General features: G+C 42.2%; 1 protein-coding gene across 7 annotated transcripts; it reads right to left on the reverse strand.

Moving 5' to 3' along the window:
- Window positions 1-257: 257 nt before the first annotated feature.
- LOC115171116 (signal transducer and activator of transcription 3) lies at window positions 258-26173 on the reverse strand. 7 transcript variants are annotated; one of them, XM_029727633.1, is made up of 23 exons: window positions 25951-26173; window positions 15054-15203; window positions 12229-12565; window positions 12047-12128; window positions 11721-11854; window positions 9083-9234; window positions 8678-8836; window positions 8350-8442; window positions 8151-8210; window positions 8003-8032; window positions 7788-7881; window positions 7649-7696; window positions 7396-7479; window positions 6213-6311; window positions 5894-6029; window positions 5656-5708; window positions 5457-5551; window positions 5049-5188; window positions 4669-4887; window positions 4445-4487; window positions 3560-3622; window positions 2182-2279; window positions 258-2078 (listed from the first exon to the last, which is right to left on the reverse strand). In XM_029727633.1, the coding sequence occupies exons 2-23, from the start codon at window positions 15179-15181 to the stop codon at window positions 2002-2004; spliced, it is 2424 nt and encodes an 807-aa protein (XP_029583493.1). In that variant the 5' UTR covers window positions 15182-15203; window positions 25951-26173; the 3' UTR covers window positions 258-2001. The 7 variants fall into 7 exon arrangements, with proteins under 7 accessions (XP_029583493.1, XP_029583496.1, XP_029583495.1 ...); XM_029727636.1 differs by having other exon boundaries at window positions 258-2054; window positions 11721-11821; window positions 25951-26172; XM_029727635.1 differs by having other exon boundaries at window positions 11721-11821; window positions 25951-26172.
- Between the last annotated feature and the right edge of the window lie 42 nt (window positions 26174-26215).

Below are 26215 nucleotides of genomic sequence, written 5' to 3' on the forward strand. Positions count from 1 at the left end.
AACATCAAACTGTATTGAGATGAAAATGTTTAATCGATGAGAAAATTTGCTGAATTTCGGCCAAAATCCATCTCGTTTTCCATCTTCTCACTACCATATTCAACCGAGTGGCAGAGCGGGAGCTTGTTTGCAAACACATATGTAAAGATACATTTAAGATATGCAACTGGCTCACGGGTAAAAAAAACAAATCTTAAGACCTCAATCAAACGGGGAAAATCGAATAACAAGATAGGCAAACGTGAGTCCATGAGATATACATTTTTTGGTTTTTATGATTTTTAAACAAATATAAGATTAATTACAGCATAATTTACAGTAATCTTTTTTCAAATAACATCTACAGAGTGAACTCAATTACCAATTCAACTGAGCACTTAAGTGTGGTGTGTGTGATGTGGCATCACATCATGCGCCTATACAGTCAAACAGAATAGTGAAATATCACTTGAAACTGATACTAACATTATGCAAATTACAAAAAAAACAAGGTCAACACATACAAGAAGTGTTAGCTTAAAATAAGTCATTCATACGGTATGAGAAAGGCACTACATACACCATTTAGGCAAAGACTAGTGCAGTACTACGACAATGATAATCTCCATTTTTATTGTTTAATGAAAACAACAAATGGTATTCTCATTATGACAAACTATGAAGGACAAGGGGGTATGTATGAATTCAAAACACCAAAGAATAATGTACATTTCTATCTACAATAACAGGTTGGCATTCATTGTCATCAATCTTGTCCTGGAGGCAGCTCTGCAATGGTCACTAACTGGCACAGCCACAGTCATAAAATCAGATTTCAAACCTAACCCTATCCCACACTGATAACCCCAACCTTAAATTAAGGAAAAAAAGTGAATTTGTCTTTTCATACATTTTTACATCGCCAATTTTGAATTTGCAGCTGGTCCAACTAGTGAAAATTGCTCAAGGCAAGATTCATGACAAACATCAACGTGCTCTACAATCCAGGGAAGGAATCAGTATTTTCCCTTCAACTGAGACATGCTGCCTGCCAGCTGAGAGTGGGGCTGAGACAGGAGAGAAGGTCAGAGAAATATCCTGCCATTATCAATGCCATTTCAGACACCTAAAACAAAAACTAGCGCCATTCACATATTCACTGGTCACCTTGGTTCTCATCTCCTTGGTTTTTACAGACACATCATATTACTGACTCATTGTGTTACAGTGAGAATCTAGATACAGGTTTTTTGTAATATGTAATAAGGAATAAGATACAATCGGAAATAATGGACCAGGATATTTCTCAATCAAATAAAGATACAAGTGTCCCCTTCAATAGAGAATGACATGGGAGACAGACAGACTACCAAAAAGGTTATCATATAATAGGTCATTGAGAACTATGAAGCTAACAAATAACTTATTATATTTGAAAAGCTAGACAGCAAATCTTCCTCTTTAGACAGTCTTATAAAAAGAAAAGCGCTGGTTCATAAATGAAGGTTGATATCAAACCCATTTTAATAGAAAGTCAAGGAAACAAAAATATACTTTTGTATTAAAAAATCTACAATTGAAATAAGGTACTTTGTGAAACACCCACAGGGAGTGAGACATGGCTTTTCGAAACATTGACACCAACGCCTCGATCACACCGATAGCGTCATTGCATTTCGGTACACCAAAAGTACATACCTTTCCAATGGAACGCTGCGTTTGCCTTTACCTAACGTATGCATCAAACTGTATGCTTAGACGGCTTGACAGAAATGGTAGCAGAAGGTGAACGTTGAACTTTTGTTGCACACATATCCAGATGATGCTGCGTACCATTTTGCGCAATGACGCTGTAGGTGTGTTTTTAGGCGTTAAGGTGAAAGGTAAAAAACAAAACAAGTGGCTAAATGTAATGTATCTTGTTCCCTTTCACAATATGGGACAGAGGTACCTGTGGATGATATATTTTTTAAGAAAATGGGGAGTTAAAAGATTTAAAATTAGTCTGGCTCATTCTTCTCTTCACATGGGTGACGCCACGTCAGAACTCAACTCCATGTCCAGAGTGAGGGAGTCTGGGAAGACAGAAAGCAAGAGGGCTGCCATTAAAACAAGTTAAAACTTGCCTCCCATGCAAGCACAGTACGAGTATGTGCATGTGTGTGTTTGTGTGCGTGTGTATTAGTGTGTGTTAGGACTTACCCATTGGGCCAGGGTTGGCCTCAGTCTCATTGTGCATCAGCGAGTCCAGGGTGCGAGGGGACATGGGAAACAGGTCACTGGTGTTACCAGAGTTAGTGCTGCAACAATCCCGGAGAAGAGAGAGACACCAAGACTACATGTTAACACACATACAGTCACACACAGACGTCATAGACGTCATAGTGATTAGACCTCTATGTCCTTTTTACCACAAGCGATTAGCCAACTGTCAGTCTACTTCCAGTGCGCAAGTCATTTTCATCATCATCACTGCTGTTATGTCACCATAGAAAAGGACAATACACAACATTATTACAGGTTTAAATACATGAATCAAGTAGTTCAGTGTTGACTGGGTCGGATTAGTGCTTCCCAGTGGCAAACCAATGACTGAAGTTAGACGACAGTAGCAGAAAGAAAGGGGGAAAGGAGAGCAGTAGATGTGTGAATGAGAGAGAGAGAGAAACAACGTCTCCTCTTGGGGGCAGCCCTGAGAACATTGTCACATAAGGATGCTGGGATAGTTAGTGGGAATATTAATGACAAGTATTCTAGACAATCTAGTTTGTTAGAGCAGGCCAGTGGGCAGAAACACACCATAACCCTCTACACCCCTGACAGACATTCCATTCTAAAAGTGCATGACGTCTCACAACAACCTACTACTATAAAGTCACATGTGGAGAACAGCGGAGGCTGCTGAGGGGAGGACGGCTCATAATAATGACTGGAACAGAGCGAATGGAATGGCATCAAACCATGTGTTTGACGTATTTAATACCATTCCACTGATTCGGCTCCAGCCATTACCACGAGCCTGTCCTCCCCAATTAAGGGGACACCAACTTCCCACGGTGGAGAGCTAAAGGAAGGACCAACGTTAGGGCTTTAGGAGTTCATCTCCACTGAAGGCACTTCTAATGAGAACTTCAGTCTACAGCCTATCAATCCACAGCCTCTTCTCCCCTCCTGCTGTTCTAGCCCGTTCATAATGACTGTGAAATGTAGACCGTTTTGATGCCATTATCAAGCTGTAAACTAAACATGGCCAGTCTGGACTGATTTTTAATGGAGTGGTCATGACACCAGTACGTAGACTTAACATGGAGTTTGAAAGGTGAATGATCTACTGAGGATGTGATTGGGAAAGGGAAGCCATGTTTGAGTAGAATGAACCCAACTCAAAATGGCTGCATACAATATGACTGGAAGATGCTGTGGTGTTTAGAACCAAAGAGAGTGGCAGTGAGTTGGAAACAAAACGGGGGAGGGAGGCCGAGAGACTTATTACTCCATTCCTTGTCTGAGTCTCACACATATAAGTAGAGAAACACACACACACACACACAGCTCTACATGCCACCCCCCCACTGCCTACCCAGGGAATATCCCGTTCACAAGCAGCTCGCTGTCCGGAAAGTCCATGAACACGGAAGGGCACCTACGGAGACAGGTCAGGATCTCACTGAGCAATCCTCTCCAACACCCCCCTCCATCCAAACAGACACCTCTACCTATGTAGCACACATACTCATCTAATCCTACAGAGACAGGTCAGGTTCTCACTGAGCAAACCTCTCCAACGCTGCTACACCCCCCCCGAAAACAGTACCTCCACCCCTGGGTTAGCCAGTATACACACCCTTCTGATCCCTCTGCTAAACTCATACACACCCTCTCCGTCCCAGAATAGAGAGCACTGCATGGGCTTCAGAACACCTCACACACACTCTGTCTGTTCCCCCTAGAAGTACAAGGAAAGCTTTCTCTTTGGTTCTACTAGTGGCGTTATTGTGTTGAGCGATTTGTATTAAAGTGATCTGTATGCTTGTCTGGGGATCGTTACTTGGTTCCTCCACTCTGCTTTGTCTAGAGAGATGTGTACACTTTGCTCCTGCCTGCCTACAGTCCTGTGCTTCCTGTTCTACTGTCCCCAGGCCAGACCAATGACTGTATAAATAAGGGAAAGACACGGACTAATAGTGAATCCGTCTGTCAGTTTGTTGGTGATGACTATATAGGAACGATCTGGGAACCACTCTTCCAGTGTAGAACTCCCACCCTCCCTACCCTCACAAGAAGCCAACAAGAGGATGTTGTGGAGGACACTCAAACATTATGTAGAAGAAAAAAGTTTTAAAAAATTGCAACATGACTGTCCCAGTTTCCATTACACAACCTAGTGTGAAGTCACTTAGGATCATTAACTAACTCCTATGAGGGAATTGAACACTAACAGCTCTCAAGGAAAGTGGATACTTACGGAGTCACACAGATGAACTTTGTCTTTAAGTATGGTTGAATGGCTGTGGGAGAAAACCAAAACACCTTTTAACTTACACACAGATCAAAATATTCCCCATCTCACAAAGCATCAACCTCCAAAACAGTAAAGAAGTATTCATTATGGAGGTACTTCCAGATCTTCTTCCATTAACTCATCCCACAGTTTTCATGACAATACGTTAAACTTCCTGATTGACTTACTACTACACGGGTCTCCGAGTTCAGCCTCTGGAGCAGCTTCCGGGCGGCAGTACTTCCCGAAGGCGTCCTCCTTGGGGATCTCTGGGAAGAGGTAGACGAGCGGAGACACCAGGATGTTGGTGGCGTCCATGATCTTGTATCCCATAATGATCTCCGCAAAGGACATGCTGTTGAGCTGCTGCTTGGTGTACGGCTCCACCGACTGGATCTGAGTCTTCCCTACAGACACAGAAAGAATGAGAGGGATATGAAACCATGTCACAAGAGCAATAATGAGATTATGTTGCACATTATTTAGTTCAGACAAAGACCAAATGACATGCACAATAGAAAAGCGACAAAGACAGAGCGCCAGCCAGCCTAACACACTGTCCTCTTACCACTGATGTCCTTCTCCACCCAGGTGAAGGTGATGCCTCCCTCCTTACTGCTCTCACTGAAGCGCAGCAGGAAGGTGCCAGGAGGCTTAGGGCTCAGGATGGCCCTCTCCCTCTCCTTACTGATGAAACCCAGAATATACCTGCAGAAAGAAAAATGACATTTTTATTGTCACTAACACCGGATAAGACAGAGAAATACAATTTAACTGCATTACACTTGTGCATTAACCCTAAAACCTGTACTCCTCCTCAATCCAGTTTCCCGCTATCTAGGGTTCAACGGCTCAGTATTACAGTTCTCAGCAGTGCTCATATAATCTCAATGTCATGAACTCAACTCCCTCCAACTTGGATTTTGCCCAGCTGTTCCAGTAACAAGTCAGTAAACAAACAGAAGCGACCTCTCACCCTTCATTCCACAAAGCCAGGATGTACTTCTTGACCAGGTCAATGATGTTGTCCAGCCATACCCAGAAAGAGAAGCCTTTACCCGCCATGTTCTCCTGAGGACAAAGGAGGAACTAATCAATTCAAACTGTGATGCTGTTTACGACAGATAGATAGCTATAACAACATATCAATAGAGACTGATTGGGCAAGAACATACTTTGCAGAACTTGGCCCAGGTAATCTGGCATCCAGAGTAGTTCACACACGGCCCTAGACAAACGACACAAACACATTTAGTAGGCATTGATGCCATACAGACCACCCATAGAAATATATTTACTGGAGTGGACACTCATTCCGACTCTCATTCAATATTCTGTGATAGACATCATTCTATTGCTATGGAGCCATCCAATCCAGATGAAGGTAGAGTTGCAGACAGAAAGGTTCCTCGCCTAGTAGTTTCTCAGCCAGGGTGGTGAGCTGCTCGATGGTCAGGCCTCTCTTAGTGGTGGAGGAGAACTGCCAGCTCAGCACCTCCGCTACCTGATCCCACGTCCCCACCGGAGGCTTAGTGAAGAAGTTCACATTCTATAGGACATGACAACAGGAAGAGGAGGTCAAGGTGGATTTCACACACATTTTAACTCTCTCCAGGACAGATGCCAATGCAAAGAAGGTATGAGACAGTAAAGATGATATCAATGAGACTGTATTTGGGGGCCAGAAGTTACAGGAGAGCGGTCTAACGCGAGGTGGTGCTAGCCGTCTAACCTTGGGGTGGTTGGTCAGCATGTTGTACCACAGGATGGAGGCCCAGGCGTTGGGCATCTGGCAGATGTTGGAGATGACCACCACTGGTAGAGAATGGGTCTAATGGACCATAGAGAAAACGCATGAAGAATGGTTAACCTGGACGTAGGCTCAGTTAGGATATACGTATGGAGCAGAAGCACCTTTTGCCAGGCTTTCAAAACTAACCTAGGTTGTTAGGTCATTCTGTTCAAGTCTGACATGAAATGCCATTTAATACATTCATTTAATTCTATTATTCTTTGGATTGCTGTGACAAAGTAGTCGGCCGTACGGGAGGAAAAGCTGTCCATGTTCTGAGTGAGATGGCAGAGACATGGAGTGCTTAGTCCCTCACTGAGAATGAAGTCTTAAATCACACAGCAGCACCCCTCGCCTCGCTAAATGGTGTCGTTTATAGAAGACGGAGTGTTGTGATAAATTATTTCACAACGTGGGAGTGCCAAACCCTCTCTCTCAAACGCACGCATGCTAATTTCCCTCCATTTCTCAATGCTAATGTGTTAAATATCCTGGCTAATGCATTTTCACACTGCTGTGTTCAGGGTGGAGCATCGCCGCAGTGTTGAGCTCAACACAAAGCACTAAGCCCTGCAGGACATAACCATTAGATGAATGATTCCTGTGTCCCAGCAGGAGGCTTGGGCTAGCTACGGTGATATCAGAGGGAGGAACCATTGTGGTGGTAAGGGAGGTGTAGAGCGGGTCAGAGACGGATTACCCCTGGACACGCACCACCGGCCGGGGGTTGAGGGGAGGGATGATGGGGCGAGGAGAAGCAACAGTAGGAAGCATGGAGAACAAGTGTGATTACTGAATCAGCTCATTGTTATTCTGTGCATGGGGAGAGCAGAGGCAGGCCCCTGGAAGCCTAGGGCACCATCAAGCTAATGATAATGACTATTGGCTCACGTGTGTGGCCTTAGAGCTAACTCGTGGCCTTAGAGCTAACTCGTGGCCTTAGAGCTAATCTCCATGTAATTACTGCTGACGTAGGATTAAGGTGGAGTTAGGGGACTACATGCTGAGTGTTTGGTGTCGCCATAATGAGACTTGACAAAGACCACCTGGGAGTCAGGAAGCACAACAGCAACTCCCCAAGATGCCTGTGTGCACACAGGTAGAGAGCTGAGCTAGGTCTCACCTCCAGGTCGATCTTCAAGCCCTGGTGGTAGACCTCTGTCTCAAAGGTGATGAGGTGGAGCTCCTCTGTAACGATCAGGGAGGCCTGGGGAGGAACAGGACAGTCAGGGTTATAGGTCGATTGATGCTACTGCTACTATCAATACTGATGATAATAGTACTATAAATTCCCCAAAAGATAAGTTTAAGTTAACAGTATAGCTACATCAGTCACCATAAGAAAAGGAGCATTCAAGATTGAGTGTGGGACTCACATCACTGTTGGTCCTGCCACCATTGCCACACCTCTGTTCCCTCAGAGTCTGAAAGAGAAGGGCAGTTATCAGTCAAGCAACATACTGTACAGTACCACACTAGACTCACCACGATACTGACTAACAGACAGACACTCACCAGGTGTTTGAACTCTGCTGACAGACTGCCGTTGTTGGACTCCTCCATGTTCATCACCTTGGTGTTGGTACCTAGGATGTTGAACTTTCGGGACCTGGGAGATGCAGGGTAGAGCAGGTAGGGTAGGTTATTCACAGGCTCCATGGCAAAAGGGACATTCTAAGATCGATAGCTTAGGAGACAAAGGATTTCAACATAACATAGAAGTCACTTACCCTCGAATGGCAGCCACGTCCCCAGATTCCCTGACAAACAAACAATAGAGGTCAATTCACAACTTCCCTGGGACTGAGTCGATCGTTGTGTTCTACGCAAATCAGACATGATCGTGGGAGTGACGGACGCAAGGCAGGCAAAACTCACTTATCAATAATAACTTTGATCTTCAGCTGGTAATTCAATTCTGGAAACTTCACCAGTAATCTGAAAAGAGGGAAAAGATTTGGAAAATAACACTTGGTGAGGGCACATAAAGCAACGCCAAAGACATGATATAAGACAGTTTTTGTATTCAACACAGTCATCAACTGGTGGCATTGAGTTGTCCCACAGCTCCTCTTACCTGACTTTGTTGGTGAACTGCACACCTGTCTTGATGACCAGTGGTCTGTCTGGATGCATGGGCATACAAGGCTGCCTCTCCACCACGAACGCACTGCAACACAATGACCAGATAAGAGGCGGTGCATTAGAGCACAATGGTGGAAGTCTGTGATAGACAAAACTCTGAAGCCTCATCTAATGCCCATCATAATAAAATGACAAAATATCTCCATATTTGCCAAAGGCTATCCAAAACATCTGAATATTATGCAAATTCGATCCTATAATAAATATCCAAACCATCTGGACATGTGATAGATATTGAAGCTAAAAGAGAAGCTCCCCACCTCTTCATGAGGTTCCTGAACAAGTCCACTATCTTCTCCTCCAGAGCGGGCCGGTGCTGGATGATGGGGTCTCCCTTATAGGACACCTTCTGCTGGAGCTCCTCCAGCTTCTTGATCTGCTGGCGGATCTGCAGCTGAGACTCAGCCAGGGAAGTAATCCTAGAGGTCACAAAGGTTAATCTAGGTCAGTCATTATGGCAGTGCTACTTTGTTTGTTAAACAAATTTGGAACTACAATTTAATCTTATGGTGTCTTGTATTGACTACCAATAACAGCAACTTCTCCTTCTTCGCCACTCTGACGTTTACTCTACATGAGTTTTGGGGGAGATAGTGTACGGTCATGGGGAGGGCACATAAAAGGATTTTAACGTGGAAAGTAAAGGCTACTAATTGGTAACTGACCATGTCTCCAAGCGGTCCAGACAAATGTTGGGTGGTCCTCCGATGCAGGCAATCTGCTGCCTCCTCTTCCAGTCAGCCAGCTCGTCATCTGTCAGGTTCTTCTGGACAAAGTCCATGGCTGACAGCAGCCCTGCCATCTCAGTCACGATTTGCTACAGCAGAGAGGGACAACAGCAGATACTGATATAACCAGTGTTAAAGTGATATTCAGGGGGCTCTGGAATTACTTTTTAAGATATGTTTTATTAATCCACACGAGATGGACATCAGCCGCAGTGCAGTGCCCAACGAGCAGTTTAGGGGGTTAAGTTCCTTGCACCTGAGATATTGATGCCAGCAACCCACCGGTTGCCAGCTCACTCCCTGCCAGCACTAGGATTCGAACCGACAACCCTCCGGTTGCTGGCCCGGTTCTCGAACGTCAAGGCTATGATTATATCTTGCACACGATTCTTAGGATGATTATCATGTTAGACAACATGATTAGTGAATTTATTTTACAATTTTGGCTTCAGGGAAATTTAAACTAAATAGTCCCCAGCCCCACAGTCTCCAAAATTTGACAGCTATTATCGCCCTCATCTTGCTCATAAATATCGAGTGCCTAACAGCAGCATGAAAATGAATTTAACTCAATTGAAAATGAATGAACGAGCACACATTAATATCAACACACATATCACAGATCTCTGCATGTGTAGTGAAAGGTACTGCTGCTGAGTCCAAATGTTTATGTCGGGGCTGCAACGGATAGGGAAGCAGGCTGCTTGGGGCAGACAGTTTGAGCTTGCTGCTGAGAATTAGGGAATGACTAACCCAATTCTATAGCTTACTATTTAACAAACATGTAAATATGCAGGTCTATGTAATTTATTGCACACACGTACAGTGAGGGAAAAAAGTATTTGATCCCCTGCTGATTTTGTACGTTTGCCCACTGACAAAGAAATGATCAGTCTATAATTTTATTAGTAGGTTTATTTGAACAGTGAGAGACAGAATAACAACAAAAAAATCCTGAAAAGCGCATGTCAAAAATTTTATAAATTGATTTGCATTTTAATGAGGGAAATAAGTTTTTGACCCCTCTGCAAAACATGACTTTGTGATTGCCAACAAGGGTTTTCTCCACCAAGTACTGAGGTCAGACGTTTCTTGTAGTTGGCCACCAGGTTTGCCCACATCTCAGGAGGGATTTTGTCCCACTCCTCTTTGCAGATCTTCTCCAAGTCATTAAGGTTTCGAGGCTGACGGTTGGCAACTCGAACCTTCAGCTCCCTCCACAGATTTTCTATGGGATTAAGGTCTGGAAACTGGCTCGGCCACTCCAGGACCTTAATGTGTTTCTTCTTGAGCCACTCCTTTGTTGCCTTGGCCGTGTGTTTTGGGTCATTGTCATGCTGGAATACCCATCCACGACCCATTTTCAATGCCCTGGCTGAGGGAAGGAGGTTCTCACCCAAGATTTGACGGTACATGGACCCGTCCATCGTCCCTTTGATGCGGTGAAGTTGTCCTGTCCCCTTAGCAGAAAAACACCCCCAAAGCATAATTTTTCCCCCTCCATGTTTGACGGTGGGGATGGTGTTCTTGGGGTCATAGGCAGCATTCCTCCTCCTCCAAACACGGCGAGTTGAGTTGATGCCAAAGATCTCCATTTTGGTCTCATCTGACCACAACACTTTCACCCAGTTGTCCTCTGAATCATTCAGATCTTCATTGGCAAACTTCAGACGGGCATGTACATGTGCTTTCTTGAGCAGGGGGACCTTGCAGGCGCTGCAGGATTTCAGTCCTTCACGGCGTGGTGTGTTACCAATTGTTTTCTTGGTGACTATGGTCCCAGCTGCCTTGAGATCACTGACAAGATCCTCCCATGTAGTTCTGGGCTGATTACTCACCGTTCTCATGATCATTGCAACTCCACGAGGTGAGATCTTGCATGGAGCCCCAGGCCGAGGGAGATTGACAGTTCTTTTGTGTTTCTTCCATTTGCGAATAATCGCACCAACTGTTGTCACCTTCTCACCAAGCTGCTTGGCGATGGTCTTGTAGCCCGTTCTAGCCTTGTGTAGGTCTATAATCTTGTCCCTGACATCCTTGGAGAGCTCTTTGGTCTTGGCCATGGTGGAGAGTTTGGAATCTGATTGATTACTTCTGTGGACAGGTGTCTTTTATACAGGTAACAAACTGAGATTAGGAGCACTCCCTTTAAGAGTGTGCTCCTAATCTCAGCTCGTTACCTGTATAAAAGACACCTGGGAGCCAGAAAGCTTTCTGATTGAGAGGGGGTCAAATACTTATTTCCCTCATTAAAATGCAAATCAATTTATAACATTTTTGACATGCGTTTTTCAGGATTTTTTTGTGGTTATTCTGTCTCTCACTGTTCAAATAAACCTACCATTAAAATTATAGACTGATCATTTCTTTGTCAGTGGGCAAACGTACAAAATCTGCAGGGGATCAAATACTTTTTTCCCCTCACTGTATGTAGTTCGAGCAGAATGTCAACTAGCCTAGCCTACTTATCGCCGAAATTCTGACTATCCTGATTCAGGGTATTAGGACCCTCCAAGAAGGGGTGTACGATGTAGGGTCAGATGGACACTAAGGAAGGGGTGTATAAGGGCCCTACCCTCCTGAGCTGGTCCAGAGCACTCAGCATCTGTTCCAGCTGAGACATCTTCTGCCTGGTGGCTGCCGCCTGGCTGTTCCCATTCATGTCCTGGGACAACTCTGAGCAAATAGGAGAGGAGTTGGGTGGGTTATCTGTAGATTTAAGAGTTAGTGATATTTGGTAGTATTTGATGGTGGGTCAGAGTTTCAAAACAACAAGCAAAATAAACAGTGGTAGAGTATAAAATTAGAGCCTCTAACAGACTCATATCCTATCCATAAATTCTGATAATATTCTATATTTCTTTTTATTGAATTTTATGTAATATTAAAAGTGAAACTTACCACCCTGACTTTTAAGGGTCTTGTAGTTGAAGTCAAAATCATCCTGGAGATTCTCAAGCATCTTCATCTTTTGTTCCATATCCTATAGCAAAGTAACAAGCAAAGCATGTAAATCAAATGAGGTATTAAATAATATGCCTGTGTAAAACCACATATTCTTTGGACTAAACGTGTAGTCTCACCTGCACCCTCTTCCTGATGTCCTGCAGGTTGTGCTCCAGGATCTGTTGTTTCTCCGTCACCACAGTGCCAGAGGGGTGAGACGCCGTTCCATCCTGTGCGGCGGTGGTGGCGGACTGCAGCAGCCTCTGCTCTTCCCAGAGGCAGCGGGCTACAATGCGGGCGATCTCCATAGGTTTCTCCAGGTATTTGGACTGCAGGTGCTGCTTAATGCGCCGCAGGTTGTGCTGGTAGAGCACGTTGTTCTCCTGCAGGAAGCGGCTGTACTGCTGGTCAATCTCCCCCAGCAGGTTGTGGAACACCAGCGTGGCGTGGGACTCCTTGTTCGCTGCGTACGCCCTGCATAGCGCATATAGAGTGGTTTAGCGAAAGCTTATGCTTTTTTCTTTTATTATCTTTATTTAATTAACCAGGTAGGGTGTTGAGAACAACCTATAGTAACAACCTAGCCTCTAATAAATGTTCATATCTCTAGTTATTAGTCAAAAAAAATTTTAAAAATAAATCCACAGATAAGATATGATATACTTTCCGAATGCAATGTATTCAGACCACGTTACGTTCCAGCCTTATTCTAAAATGGATTAAATTGTTATCCCCCTCCTCAATCTACACACAATAGCCCATAATGACAAAGCAAAAGCAGGTTTGTAAAAGTACATACTTTTTTTTTACTGAAATATCACATTTACATAAGTATTCTGCCCCTTTACTCAGTACTTTGTTGAAGCACCTTTGGCTGTGATTACAGCCTTGTGTCTTCTTGGGTATGACGCTACAAGCTTGGCACACCTGTATTTGGGAAGTTTCTCACATTCTTCTCTGCAGATCCTCTCAAGCTCTGTCAGGTTGAATGGGGAGCATGTAGATTGATGAGGAAATGTTTTTATTTAATCCATTTTAGAATAAGGCTGTAACGTAACAAAATGTGGAAAAAGGGAAGGGGGCTGGACTACTTTCTCGAATGCACTGATATCCATGATATATCTCTTTACATATGAAAATATGACCCAGTGAATCTAATTTGCTTTGGTATGAAACTAAGAACCATTTGGCAGGAAAGATTGAAAGATATTTGCATAAGGAGCACAGACTTTTACAGTAACAAGGAAGTTTGGGAACTGAAATAGCTTTGTGTAAATCCATTTGAAGTCCCTTTTTGACAGCATCACTTTTGCTTTAAACAAAACGTTCCATACATGTCTGCCAATGGAAGAAGCAGTCAGAAAGTGACTTTTTGGATCTGAATGCCAAAACATGCTCAAAGTTTAACCATTTGGCATGCCCCAGCACACCATGAGACATCCATGTCTTCATCAATGGAAAATATCAACGGTTGAGTTTGATATAATTTAAAAGTGTTGTCAAACGATTGTTTATTATTTTATTTGTTTTATTAATAAAACCAATATTTTTAGCTTTAAACTCTGTCTAAAACCGTGTAAACTCCGATTTTATTCATACGTTGTAGCTTAGACCCTACTTTAGATCCTCTGAGGTGTTTGTGTTGTGCTTCCATCGGTTGAGACACAACATGCTGTTGAATACAGGGTGGGTGTGATTTCAATCATAGAAATAGAATTAATAGTATGGCCTGATCAACTCTATACGAAGGAGATGTGTCGCGCTGCATGAGGTAAATGCTGGTCACATCAAATACTGACTGGTTTTCTGATCCACGCCCCTACCTTTTTTTAAAGGTGTCTATGACCAACAGATGCATATCAGTATTTCCAGTCATGTGAAATCCATAGATTAGGGACAAATGAATTTATTTCAATTGACTGATTTCTTTATATGAACTGTAACTCAGTAAAATCTTTGAAATTGTTGCATGTTGCGTTTATATTTTTGTTCAGTGTAATGAATGCCGGTCTGATGACCAACGAATGTCAATTTAAAAATGGTAATGTCTATTCTATTATGTATATTTCAATAGCCTTCATATGAATGATTGACAGTATAATTTGAAACATATTCCCATTGAGTCAAGAATCTCTGATGTATGGACCTACAACCATCTTTGTGGTACCATTTGAAAGTTCCCCATTTAAGCACATGTATCAGCCAAAACATGACACCCACCTGTATTCAACAGCATGTTGTGTCTCAACTGATGGTGGGCACAACACAAACACCTCAGATTATGTAAAATAGGGTCTAAACTACAACATATGTGATTATGTAATAAAAAATAACAGTTTGACAACCCTGTTCGTAAGCTTGTAAATGATATTAATCTCAACCGTTTATCTTTTCCAGTGATGAAGACATGTCTCATGGTATGGTGGGGTATGCAAAATAAGTCAACATTGAGCACCTTAATCTCTTGAAGGTTTTGGCATTCAGGTCCAAAAAGTCACTTTCTGAGCACTTCTACAATGGGCAAATGTGTATGGAAGGTTTTGTTCGAATCAAAAGGGGTGCTATAAAAAAAGTTATTGAATTCATTTGGATTTACCCTTTTTCCTAGCAGAACTGACAACTTGCCATCATGAGATGCCAATTAGGACAATCAGTTCCTGTGTGTTGCTCCCAGCTAACAGTCTAGCTGTAATGTTGTTGTTGCTACTTCAAAATAAATCTAAATGATTGTAGAGGAAAATCAATGCCACACTGATGACTAAAGTCAACATTTTTGAAAACAATGAGCCTGAGCGGATGACATATTTCCTCCCCCACTACTAACAACAGAATGAGCAAGCACAACAATGAGCCATGTCATCCTGCCGAGTGTTGCCAGCAGCAGTGGTGTTAGTGAACTGTAGGTACTAGGTACCCATTCTGTAGTGATGTTGTGAACCATAGGAACTAGGAAAATACACACCAGTCCTGGCTTTCGATCCAGGGGGCGAGGAACTGCCGGAGCTCCATGGGGAAGCTGTCGCTGTACAGGTGGTACAGCTGCTCCAGATACCTGGTCTCCAGCTGCTGCAACTGGTTCCACTGGGCCATGCTGCCGGCTGCCTCCACAACCCTGTATAGGACACACACGAGGAAACAGTTCGAGGGAGAAATGGAAAGCAAGGAAGACACAAGGAAACTAGATACTAATGAGGGGAACAGCTGTGGTCTGTTGATACAATGATCGGCTCTTGAGAGCTAGCCAATGCAGGACGAAACCGCCACCGTACAGCATGTCTCTATTTTGAAACATTTCCAATACCTTGATCAATTGATTTGTTCTAACTCCGATTGTCTTGAATCTGATGAAAGCATATATAGACACGTCATATTCGCCCTGACAGGAAAACCTCAGAAACCGAAGACAAAGTATCTGATGGTACCTCAGCCAGCTTCCTATAAACACACAGAGACATCCTGTTCAGCTCAACACACAGCCTTCACCGAGAAACACAGACCAAAATAAACCCTGGCCTTTGGCCTCCTTGTTGGGCGAGGTGAGCCAGACAGAAACCTTGTGGTCTCCCTCCGGCCCAGGTCTGATACTAGCAGATTTATTCAGCATTACAAGAAAACCTTTCAGACTTCAAAGTAAACGGCAACCACATCATTGATATTCATCACCAGTAGAATATAATGTCACTGTTGTCATCGTCAACAAACCATTTAATTATGTAGGCCATGTAATGCAGACGACACCGTCTGCATGTTAGCACAAAAATGTCGCTTCTCCTCATTCCCTCCGTAACAGTGTAATTATATTTTCAAAGTGAGTGATTTTCCACTAACAGCGGTCATGATTTCAGTGAGTTATTTGAGCAGCCATGCTAACCCAGGTCTGGTATTCTTCCTACATTACAGTGTACTTCCTAAAGCCTTGACTAAATCCTAATTAGCACCAGTGAAAGGTAGAGAACTACAGAGCATCCCCCAGCCCTGAGAGATCATACAGTCATCAGAAAACATCTGCCACCCTTCTCATTTTACTGGACACAGGAAGGAACACATTGTTCTCCTAGTAGCTCAAATGCACAATAACTTGCCAGGTGGTGGTTAGGCCACAACTGTCCTGATAACAAGTCCCTATACAGTAGCAAGACCATGTTGTACTGTAGGCTAGATGTAAGGAAATCCAGAAGAGAGAAACAGGAGCAAACTGTATAGTCAGGGTAACATTTTAAATCACGGGATTTGAGATTTCTTCTAATCTTTGCGTCATCATATCTGATATGCTCCACTGACAGATTCAGATAACAGAACTTATCCAAGGAATTGGTCTTTGTGATTGGATAACAGGTGAACAAACACGCTCCAACCGCATTTTGCTTTTCAGAGAAACCTAGGGTTGCGTCCTAAATGGCAAGATTTTCTTGTGCCTTGGTCAAAAGTAGTACACTATAGAGAATAGGTTACCATTTGGGATGAATCCTCATTTATAAAAATGTCACTTCCTCTTGTCCTACACAGGTGAAACAATGAGTTTAAATTGCCTGTGACCTTTACTGCTCGTATTGGCGTTGAAATTGGTCGATTTGATTGCAATCCTGGTTTACTTCCCCTGTACTTTTCTTACCATGTCCACTTCCTGTCAGACTGGAATAAGGACAATAAATAACATTTTATAATTCCAGTCGATTCCACAAATATGATGAAGTCAGTCAAATCATTTGTCTAATGCAAGCAGAGCTTATGAGCCACATGATCACACAAAAAAGCTTGTGATGATGTACACTGGAGAGCACCTGTGACAAATTGCAAAATGTTTGCCATTGTTTGTTATGTTGCTAGCGTGAACAAGCATATTCCTTTTGCTAAAGCTTTTTGATGTCGTTGTATTTTACCCCCTTTTTCACCCCAAATTTGATCTTGTCTCATCGTTGCAACTCCCCAACGGGCTCGGGAGAGGCGAAGGTCGAGTCATGCATCCTCCGAAAACATGACCCGCCAAACCGCGCTTCTTAAAACTACTATAAATATTAAACTTTCATAAAATCACAAGTGCAATACATCAAAATAAAGCTTAACTTGTTGTTAATCCAGCCGCCGTGTCAGATTTCAAAAAGGCTTTACGGCGAAAGCAAACCATGCGGTTATCTGAGGACAGCACCCAGCACACAAATGCATAACAAATGATTTTCAACCAGGGAGTTGCGACACGAAAGTCAGAAATAGCGATATAATATATGCCTTACCTTTGAAGATCTTCTTCTGTTGGCACTCCAAATGGTCCTTTTGTTCGATAAAGTCCTTCTTTATATCCATAAAAACTCAGTTTAGCTGGCTTCAGTCAATAATCCACTCGGTTTCCCTCCTTCAAAATGCATACAAAATGAATCCCAAACGTTACCAATAAACTTATCCAAACAAGTCAATCAACGTTTATAATCAAACCTTAGGTACCCTAATACGTTGTCTCATTGTCTTGCTGCATGACCCAGCTGAGCTTCAGCTTACAGACAGATGGACATTCTCCTGTAGAATTCTCAGATACTGAGCAGAATTCATGGTTCCTTCTATTAAGGCAAGTCGTCCAAGTGCTGAGGCAGCAAAGCATCCCCAAACCACATGAGGTTGAGGTTCTTACTGTGGAAGGCAGTGTTTGGTTTTCACCAGACATAATGGGAGTCATCCAAAAAGTTGAGTCAAGTTTTCCAAAAAGCATCTGGTTGATCATCAAGACTCTTGGAAGAATGTTCTATGGACAGATGAGTCAAAGTATAACCGTCTGTGAGCTGAAGCTGAAGCGTAGCTGGGTCATGCAGCAAGACAATGATCCAAAACACACAATCAAGTCTACATGAAGATGGCTAAAAAGCAACAAATTTTAAATTTTGAAATGGCCTAATCCACACCTAATCCCAATTGAGATGTTGTGGCAGGACTTGAAATGAGCAGTTCATGCTTGAAAACCCACAAATGTCGCCGAGTTACAGCAGTTCTGCATGGAAGAGTGGGCCAAAATTCCTCCACAGCAACGTGAGAGACTGATCAACAACTACAGGAAGTGTTAGGTTTATGAAATAAATTAAATATGTAATTGTTGTGTTATTTGTTCACTCAGGTTCCCTTTATCTAATATTAGGTTTTGGTTGAAGATCTGATAACATTCAGTATCAAAAATATGCAAAAATAGAGAATTAGAAAGGGGGCAAATACTTTTTCACAGCACTGCGCCTAGTTTAAAAAGGTGAGCCACTTTCGTGGTAGTGGTTATCCCGAGTTGAACTTAGTTGACCAAAGTTCTCGCTAACTCCTCAAACCAAATATGTAGTATAGGGCTCTGCACTCACCACCGTGGATTTAGACCAGCGCGACCGGGTCGGTCACGTCTGCACATATACCTAGCAAGTTTGCATGCTCAGTAATTAGTATGTTCTATGTTGAGGGCCGTTTTCCTATGTGTCTCCTGATATGTTAAAATATATTATGTATTGGCCATTGATGTTTAAACTATTGAGATGTATTGATTATGGAGTGACATATTCATATTGGTTGAATACCTGCTCAAGGGCTTGCTCATTTCGAGAGAGCTTAGGCTAGAGTGACATGTTGTCCCAGGGCTCTACTAAACTCTGCTGTTAGGGTCCACTACATTACAAGGTTATTTGAGAAAATGAAAGATGTGAAATGAGTAGGGGTGCCCTCTAACTTTCCTATGTTAGACATGTCGCCTTTCTTTTCCTCATTCCTCTTTCACTACACTGATGGAAACAGGTGCATCACCCTGCCTGGGTATTCATTACGGTAATTCTGTTGCAAAAACGTTTTGTTTGGTTTGCTTCCGTTTGGTTCTTAAATGGTAAATGGCTTCCATTGCAAGGCATACTGAATACACTAGAGGTCGACCGATTAATTAGGGCCAATTTCAAGTTTTCATAACAATTGGTAATCGGCATTTTTGGACACCGATTATGGCCGATTACATTGCACTCCACGAGGAGACTGCGTGGCAGGCTGACTACCTGTTACGCGAGTGCAGCAAGGAGCCAAGGTAAGTTGCTAGCTAGCATTAAACTTATCTTATAAAAAACAATCAATCTTAACATAATCACTAGTTAACTACACATGGTTAATGATATTAATAGTTTATCTAGCTTGTCCTGCGTTGCATATAATTCGATGTGGTGCCTGTTAATTTATCATCGAATCACAGCCTACTTCGCCAAACAGGTGATGACTTCACAAGCGCATTCGCGAAAACGCACTGTCATTGCACCAGTGAACCTAACCATAAACACCAATGCCTTTCTTAAAATCAATACACAAGTATATATTTTTAAACCTGCATATTTAGTTAATATTGCCTGCTAACATGAATTTCTTTTAACTAGGGAAATTGTGTCACTTCTCTTGCGTTCAGTGTAAGCAGAGTCAGGGTATATGTTTGAGCTGCCTGGCTCGTTGCGAACTGTGTGAAAACCATTTCTCCCTAACAAAGACCGCAATTAATTTGCCAGAATTGTACATAATTATGACATAACATTGAAGGTTGTGCAATGTAACAGCAATATTTAGACTTAGGGATGCCATCCGTTAGATAAAATACGGAACGGTTCCGTATTTCACTGAAAGAATTAAAGTTTTGTTTTCGAAATGATTGTTTCCGGATTTGACCATATTAATGACCTAAGGCTCATATTTCTAATATATATATATTATATTTCTGTGTTATTATATTATAATTAAGTCTATGATTTGATATTTGATAGAGCAGTCTGACTGAGCGGTGGTAGGCAGCAGCAGGCTCGTAAGCATTCATTCAAACAGCACTTTCCAGCATTTGCCAGCAGCTCTTCGCTGTGCTTCAAGCATTGTGCTGTTTATGACTTCAAGCCTATCAACTCCCGAGATTAGGCTGACAATACTATAGAACATCCAATAGTCAAAAGGTATATGAAATACAAATGGTATAGAGAGAAATAGTCCTAATTCCTATAATAACTACAACCTAAAACTTCTTACCTGGGAATATTGAAGACTCATGTTAAAAGGAACCACCAGCTTTCATATGTTCTCATGTTCTGAGCAAGGAACTTAAACGTTAGCTTTTTTACATGGCAAATATTGCGCTTTTACTTTCTTCTCCAACACCTTGTTTTTGCATTATTTAAACCAAATGGAACATGTTTCATTATTTGAGACTAAATTGATTTTATTGATGTATTATATTAAGTTAAAATAAGTGTTCATTCAGTATCGTTGTAATTGTCATTATTACAAATATATATAAAAATAAAATTACAATAAAAACGGCTGATTAATCGCTATCGGCTTTTATTGGTCCTCCAATAAATCGGTATCGATATTGAAAAATAAAATCGATCGACCTCTAGAATACACCCCTGGTGTGAGATCGTGCTACGTACAAAAACTACACTCAAACCACAACACAAAGCAGCTGAGCTGACTCATCATCATGTGTCAAAACTCAAACTGTCACCTTCCCATTAAATTACTTGTTGTTTTCTTTCAACTTCCTCTTACTGGAGTTTCTCAAGTCATACAAAGTGCATGGGCTTAAATGGATCCCATGTTAGTTAATCAACAGCTAAGCTTGTAATTTACAGTACCTCAAAACAGACAACTCTTTGGCAACAGGTGACAACCCAGTCAAAACCCATAAAATATAGGTGACAAGATAGATGAACTACTAAAAAGCAGAAACTTCCTTTGTTCAACCGGACCCTGTATCCATGGGTAGCTTTTTTGCAATTTTGGGGGGGATTTCTCATGTATTACTCATTGGTAGGAAGAAGTTTGGTGTTGGGTACTATATTTGACTATTATCTGAATCTTATTAAAAAAATTAAAAAATGGCCAATTTGGGTGCACAAAATTTGCTCAGAGATCAAATTATTCTTTAACAAAATTATTTTTTAGAAATGCTAAATCGTATCTTTTACTAACTACAGAAATGCTTTCAGAACGATCTGAGATGCTGGGTGTCGAAATCCTCTCTCTTTTTTACTCAGTCACACTCAGAGAATGAAAAGGACACCACTCGATTCAGACCATATCCAAAGTGGGCATTACCAGTGCCTATAAAGATTGCTGGCTTCGCTATAGTTCTCCATACACAACTAAAAAGAGAAGAACTTTTGCCTGAGCAGCACTTGTCCCATAATTCCCATTACAGAGTGGGGTGGAATGCACAGACAGAGAGCCACAGAAACACAGAGCTCCACCAGGGTTAACAACACAGCTTTGTGAACAGTGGCACAACACCAGACAGGCCTAGGGATCTCTGCAGCCTTGGCCTACAGAACCAAGTCAACATGAACTGACTTTCACTGAGCCTGTGTTGAGAGAACTGTAGGTCTCAAGAACAGGAAACATTCCATACTGCAGCAAGGCAGCACTCATTTAAAATCACCAGTATCTCTCTGCAGCCACTATGGGTAGGCTACACCATAAAAACATTGTTTAGACATGCGACAACCGCTTGTCTAAAAGAGCGTGGTGTACTGTACAGTATGGGAGGTGGGATCAGCCTTTCAAGGAATCTAGTCTGTTGTTCAGCTAAAGATAATTAGCTGAACAAGCGTCAGTCATGAGGGCCATGAAAGCAGTCACATCCTCTTGCCCTGTCCATAACTAGGCATGGGCCTAGTACTTTCTATGTAACAGAAATAATAATGTTACTGTATCTTTCTAAAACCAGCATTGGTCATTGTACTATTGTTGCACAGTGAACTGTTAAACGCCATATTTCTCTAACTCAGGCAGGGAGTAAGAAATGTGTTATACTACACCTCACTACAGTATCAAAGTCTGACTCAATGCAGTAAGCAATTGCTTTTCTTTTAAGTCACCAGGGCATAGTTTTTCCAGATCAAAATGATCCTGTGTTTTGCTCCCCCTTCCGATGTGGTCCGTCCTCATTTTTGGATGTAGTTTTAAGAAAAAATGGAAGCAAATCTCTAACCACATCATTTTCTACACACAGATCATGTTATATGATACCATAACATTTGGTTGAAATATTGTCTGTCTATTTAAACAGGAAAAACAACACGGGATAATGTTGTTCTGGATTAAATGTTTAGATAATCTGGGCCTAGGTAAAAAAGAAAAAACAGCAATTTAAACAATGATATTTAGACATAAAATATTCAGGAAACACCAAGAGAAAAACACCTTTCAGTTATCATAAAAGCACCGCAAAAGCTGAAACAAGAACATTGGACAATGGAAACATTATTTGAGGAAGAGATTCCAGGTAAATGCATTACTTTATTCCGGTAAGGGTTTCCTGGTGCAGTGTCAGTAGAGCATGGGACAAGTAAGAAACAACATCAGCGGCAACCTTGCAGTTTTATAGTCACTCGCCAATGCTATGTAAACAACTAATGATGACAAATAGGTGGATTGTATGCTATTTGGCACATGGGTTATCTTACATGTGCTGCTGTCCATCATCAAGCAAAAGGGGCCAGCAGGGGCCAGAGTGTGCAAAGCTGTCATCAAGGCAAAGGGTGACTACTTTGAAGAATCTCAAATATAAAATATATTTTGATTTGTTTAACACTTTTTTGGTTACTACATGATTCAATGTGTGTTATTTCATAGTTTTGATGTCTTTACTATTATTGTAGAAAATAGTAAAAATAAAGAAAATTGCTACCTCTGTCCAGTGAAGTCCACAAAGCATATTGCATGTAACAAACAGCTACAGTGAGGGGAAAAAGTATTTGATCCCCTGCTGATTTTGTATGTTTGCCCACTGACAAAGAAATGATCAGTCTATAATTTTAATGGTAGGTTTATTTGAACAGTGAGAGACAGAATAACAACAACAAAAAATCCAGAAAAACGCATGTCAAAAATGTTATAAATTGATTTGCATTTTAATGAGGGAAATAAGTATTTGACCCCCTCTCAATCAGAAAGATTTCTGGCTCCCAGGTGTCTTTTATACAGGTAACGAGCTGAGATTAGGAGCACACTCTTAAAGGGAGTGCTCCTAACCGCAGCTTGTTACCTGTATAAAAGACACCTGTCCACAGAAGCAATCAATCAGATTCCAAACTCTCCACCATGGCCAAGACCAAAGAGCTCTCCAAGGATGTCAGGGACAAGATTGTAGACCTACACAATGCTGGAATGGGCTACAAGACCATCGCCAAGCAGCTTGGTGAGAAGGTGACAACAGTTGGTGCGATTATTCGCAAATGGAAGAAACACAAAAGAACTGTCAATCTCCCTCGGCCTGGGGCTCCATGCAAGATCTCACCTCGTGGAGTTGCAATGATCATGAGAACGGTGAGGAATCAGCCCAGAACTACACGGGAGGATCTTGTCAATGATTTCAAGGTAGCTGGGACCATAGTCACCAAGAAAACAATTGGTAACACACTACGCCATGAAGGACTGAAATCCTGCAGCACCCGCAATGTCCCCCTGCTCAAGAAAGCACATATACATGCCCGTCTGAAGTTTGCCAATGAAGATCTGAATGATTCAGAGGACAACTGGGTGAAAGTGTTGTGGTCAGATGGGACCAAAATGGAGCTCTTTGGCATGAACTCAACTCGCTGTGTTTGGAGGAATGCTGCCTATGACCCCAAGAACACCATCCCCACCGTCAAACATGGAGGTGGAAACATTATGCTTTGGGGGTGTTTTTCTGCTAAGGGGACAGGACAACTTCACCCCATCAAAGGGACGATGGACGGGGCCATGTACTGTCAAATCTTGGGTGAGAACCTCCTTCCCTGAGCCAGGGCATTGAAAATGGGTCGTGGATGGGTATTCAAGCATGACAATGACCCAAAACACAGGGCCAAGGCAACAAAGGAGTGGCTCAAGAAGAAGCACATTAAGGTCCTGGAGTGGCCTAGCCAGTCTCCAGACCTTAATCCCATAGAAAATCTGTGGAGGGAGCTGAAGGTTCGAGTTGCCAAACGTCAGCCTCGAAACCTTAATGACTTGGAGAAGATCTGCAAAGAGGAGTGGGACAAAATCCCTCCTGAGATGTGTGCAAACCTGGTGGCCAACTACAAGAAACGTCTGACCTCTGTGATTGCCAACAAGGGTTTTGCCACCAAGTACTAAGTCATGTTTTGCAGAGGGGTCAAATACTTATTTCCCTCATTAAAATGCAAATCATTTTATAAAAATTTTTACATGCGTTTTTCTGGATTTGTTTTGTTGTTATTCTGTCTCTCACTGTTCAAATAAACCTACCATTAAAATTATAGACTGATCATTTCTTTGTCAGTGGGCAAATGTACAAAATCAGCTGGGGATCAAATACTTTTTTCCCACTCACTGTACATGACCTACAGCATGGTCAAGCAAGTTAATGTTTCCGACATTTTCGGACCACTAAACAACTATTGACTTAAAACCAGAGTTACCGCAAGTCACAAAGTAAACAGTAGCTGCCTCCACAATTCCAGCACCATTTCAACATCATCAGTGACAACTAAAATATACCAAAAACTATTTAGTCCAGTCAACGTAAGCTAAATATGATGTGGCTGTCCATGGTTCTGATTTCTGTGTGTGTGTGAGCACGCCTTCGTGCAAATAGATTGTTATTTTTTTTACTCACCCCCCTCGTAGAGAAACGCCAATGCCATCCTCCTCTCATGTTGACGAAACAGTCTATCACTGTCATACAGAATACGCTTTTATTTTAGGCTACCTGGCTAAAATGCTTGCTCCCTAGCCTAACTTCCATTCATGGGCAATGTTAGCTAGTTAACATAAACCTTCTACATCTAGCTACATATTGAGTTTCCATCCTCTAAGGCCAGGGGCACAACAATGTATGAATTAATAGTTGGATCAGAATCGGCATAATAATTTTCAGTACTGGCCAATGATTAAGTAAAACCACAAGTCCAAATCCCTATCTCCATCCATGGCTAATTTAGGCAAGGGTCAATTTTAGCTTGCTGGCTAACCACAGGAGGACAACAACCCAACGAGATGCAACAATTCAAGATAGGAGTGATTCCAAATGCAACGTGGCTTCCCGTTACACTTTTTTTGGTGCGCCAGGACCATTCACAGTTGAGCTCAACGCTGATTGGCTAATTGCTTATACTTTTTTTGTCAAGCGAGGCCAGACTGTTTTGATCGCTCTGATGCTTTCTTCCTGTTAGATTCAATTCGCAAGAGGCTGAGCGTCGGACAATTATGAAATAGACGAAATAAATGATTTATTATTTTGCATTTTTGGGCTTCCCTTGGCATCCATTAATACACGCCACTGGTTGTGTGTGTTTGTAATCCCTCAAACTGTAGACTGGTTGTTGCAAACTTGGAGGCATGCATGGTTGACGTGATGACTTTCCAAGCACCGTTTGATGGATCAAATGGCCGTGACATGCCCACATGAAAGTGGTCATCAAAACCTGCACCACTGGATGTGGCTTTGACCGAAGTCAGCATCCCATCATGGTTGCACTTGCAACTTCATAAAATGTGCAATACCATCTTTGAAGAAATGGCCAGCACATCATCACAAAAATTAGGCATAAACGGTCGGCGTATGCTATCCTTTGAAAGCAAACGTAGAACCAACAACCGCTGCAACGATTGGTAGGCCTAATCTATTTACGAAACAGTGTGATTAAACTTTTGGCGATTCATGTAATAGCATGGAGGACGTAGCTCCACTTACGTTGTGTCGAGTGAGATTCACCGATTGGCAGTGTATTGTCAATCTGATAATACATTGATGCTGCTCGCCCACCACACACAGCTACAATGTGTTGTGTAACACATTTTTAGAACTTTACTCTCATGGCCCAACCACAATATGATGTATAAATAATACAAAGCAAAGGGAACTGCGACCGCCTACTTACCCTACTGTCCACGGGAAAGTGTGTCAGAAAAATGATCCCGTCAAATCGTAGCCAGACACTAACCTTAAACCACCAGAACGAAATGTCTTATTGTACAGGACAATCGAGAACTTTTAACCAAACTGTATTTCTAACAATCGGAACTACAGTAACGTTAGCCTACTTCAATGTCGCAATACTGTACACACTGACAGCTAGTTGTCCAATTCCACCCGGAGTGCAGACAAATACCAAGAAGGCGTTGATTGACATACCTAGGATGCAA

This window comes from Salmo trutta, chromosome 32 (assembly GCF_901001165.1).
Source record: "Salmo trutta chromosome 32, fSalTru1.1, whole genome shotgun sequence".
Taxonomy (NCBI): domain Eukaryota; kingdom Metazoa; phylum Chordata; class Actinopteri; order Salmoniformes; family Salmonidae; genus Salmo; species Salmo trutta.

Excerpts from the sequence above, each read along its gene's own strand:
- LOC115171116 (XM_029727633.1), bottom strand. The coding sequence starts at position 15,181 with ATGGCCCAGTGGAACCAGTTGCAGCAGCTGGAGACCAGGTATCTGGAG. Across the intron at positions 12,129-12,228 it reads ACATCAGGAAGAGGGTGCAG|GATATGGAACAAAAGATGAA; the intron begins GTGAGACTACAC and ends ACTTTGCTATAG. Across the intron at positions 7,882-8,002 it reads GACGTGGCTGCCATTCGAGG|GTCCCGAAAGTTCAACATCC; the intron begins GTAAGTGACTTC and ends TGCATCTCCCAG.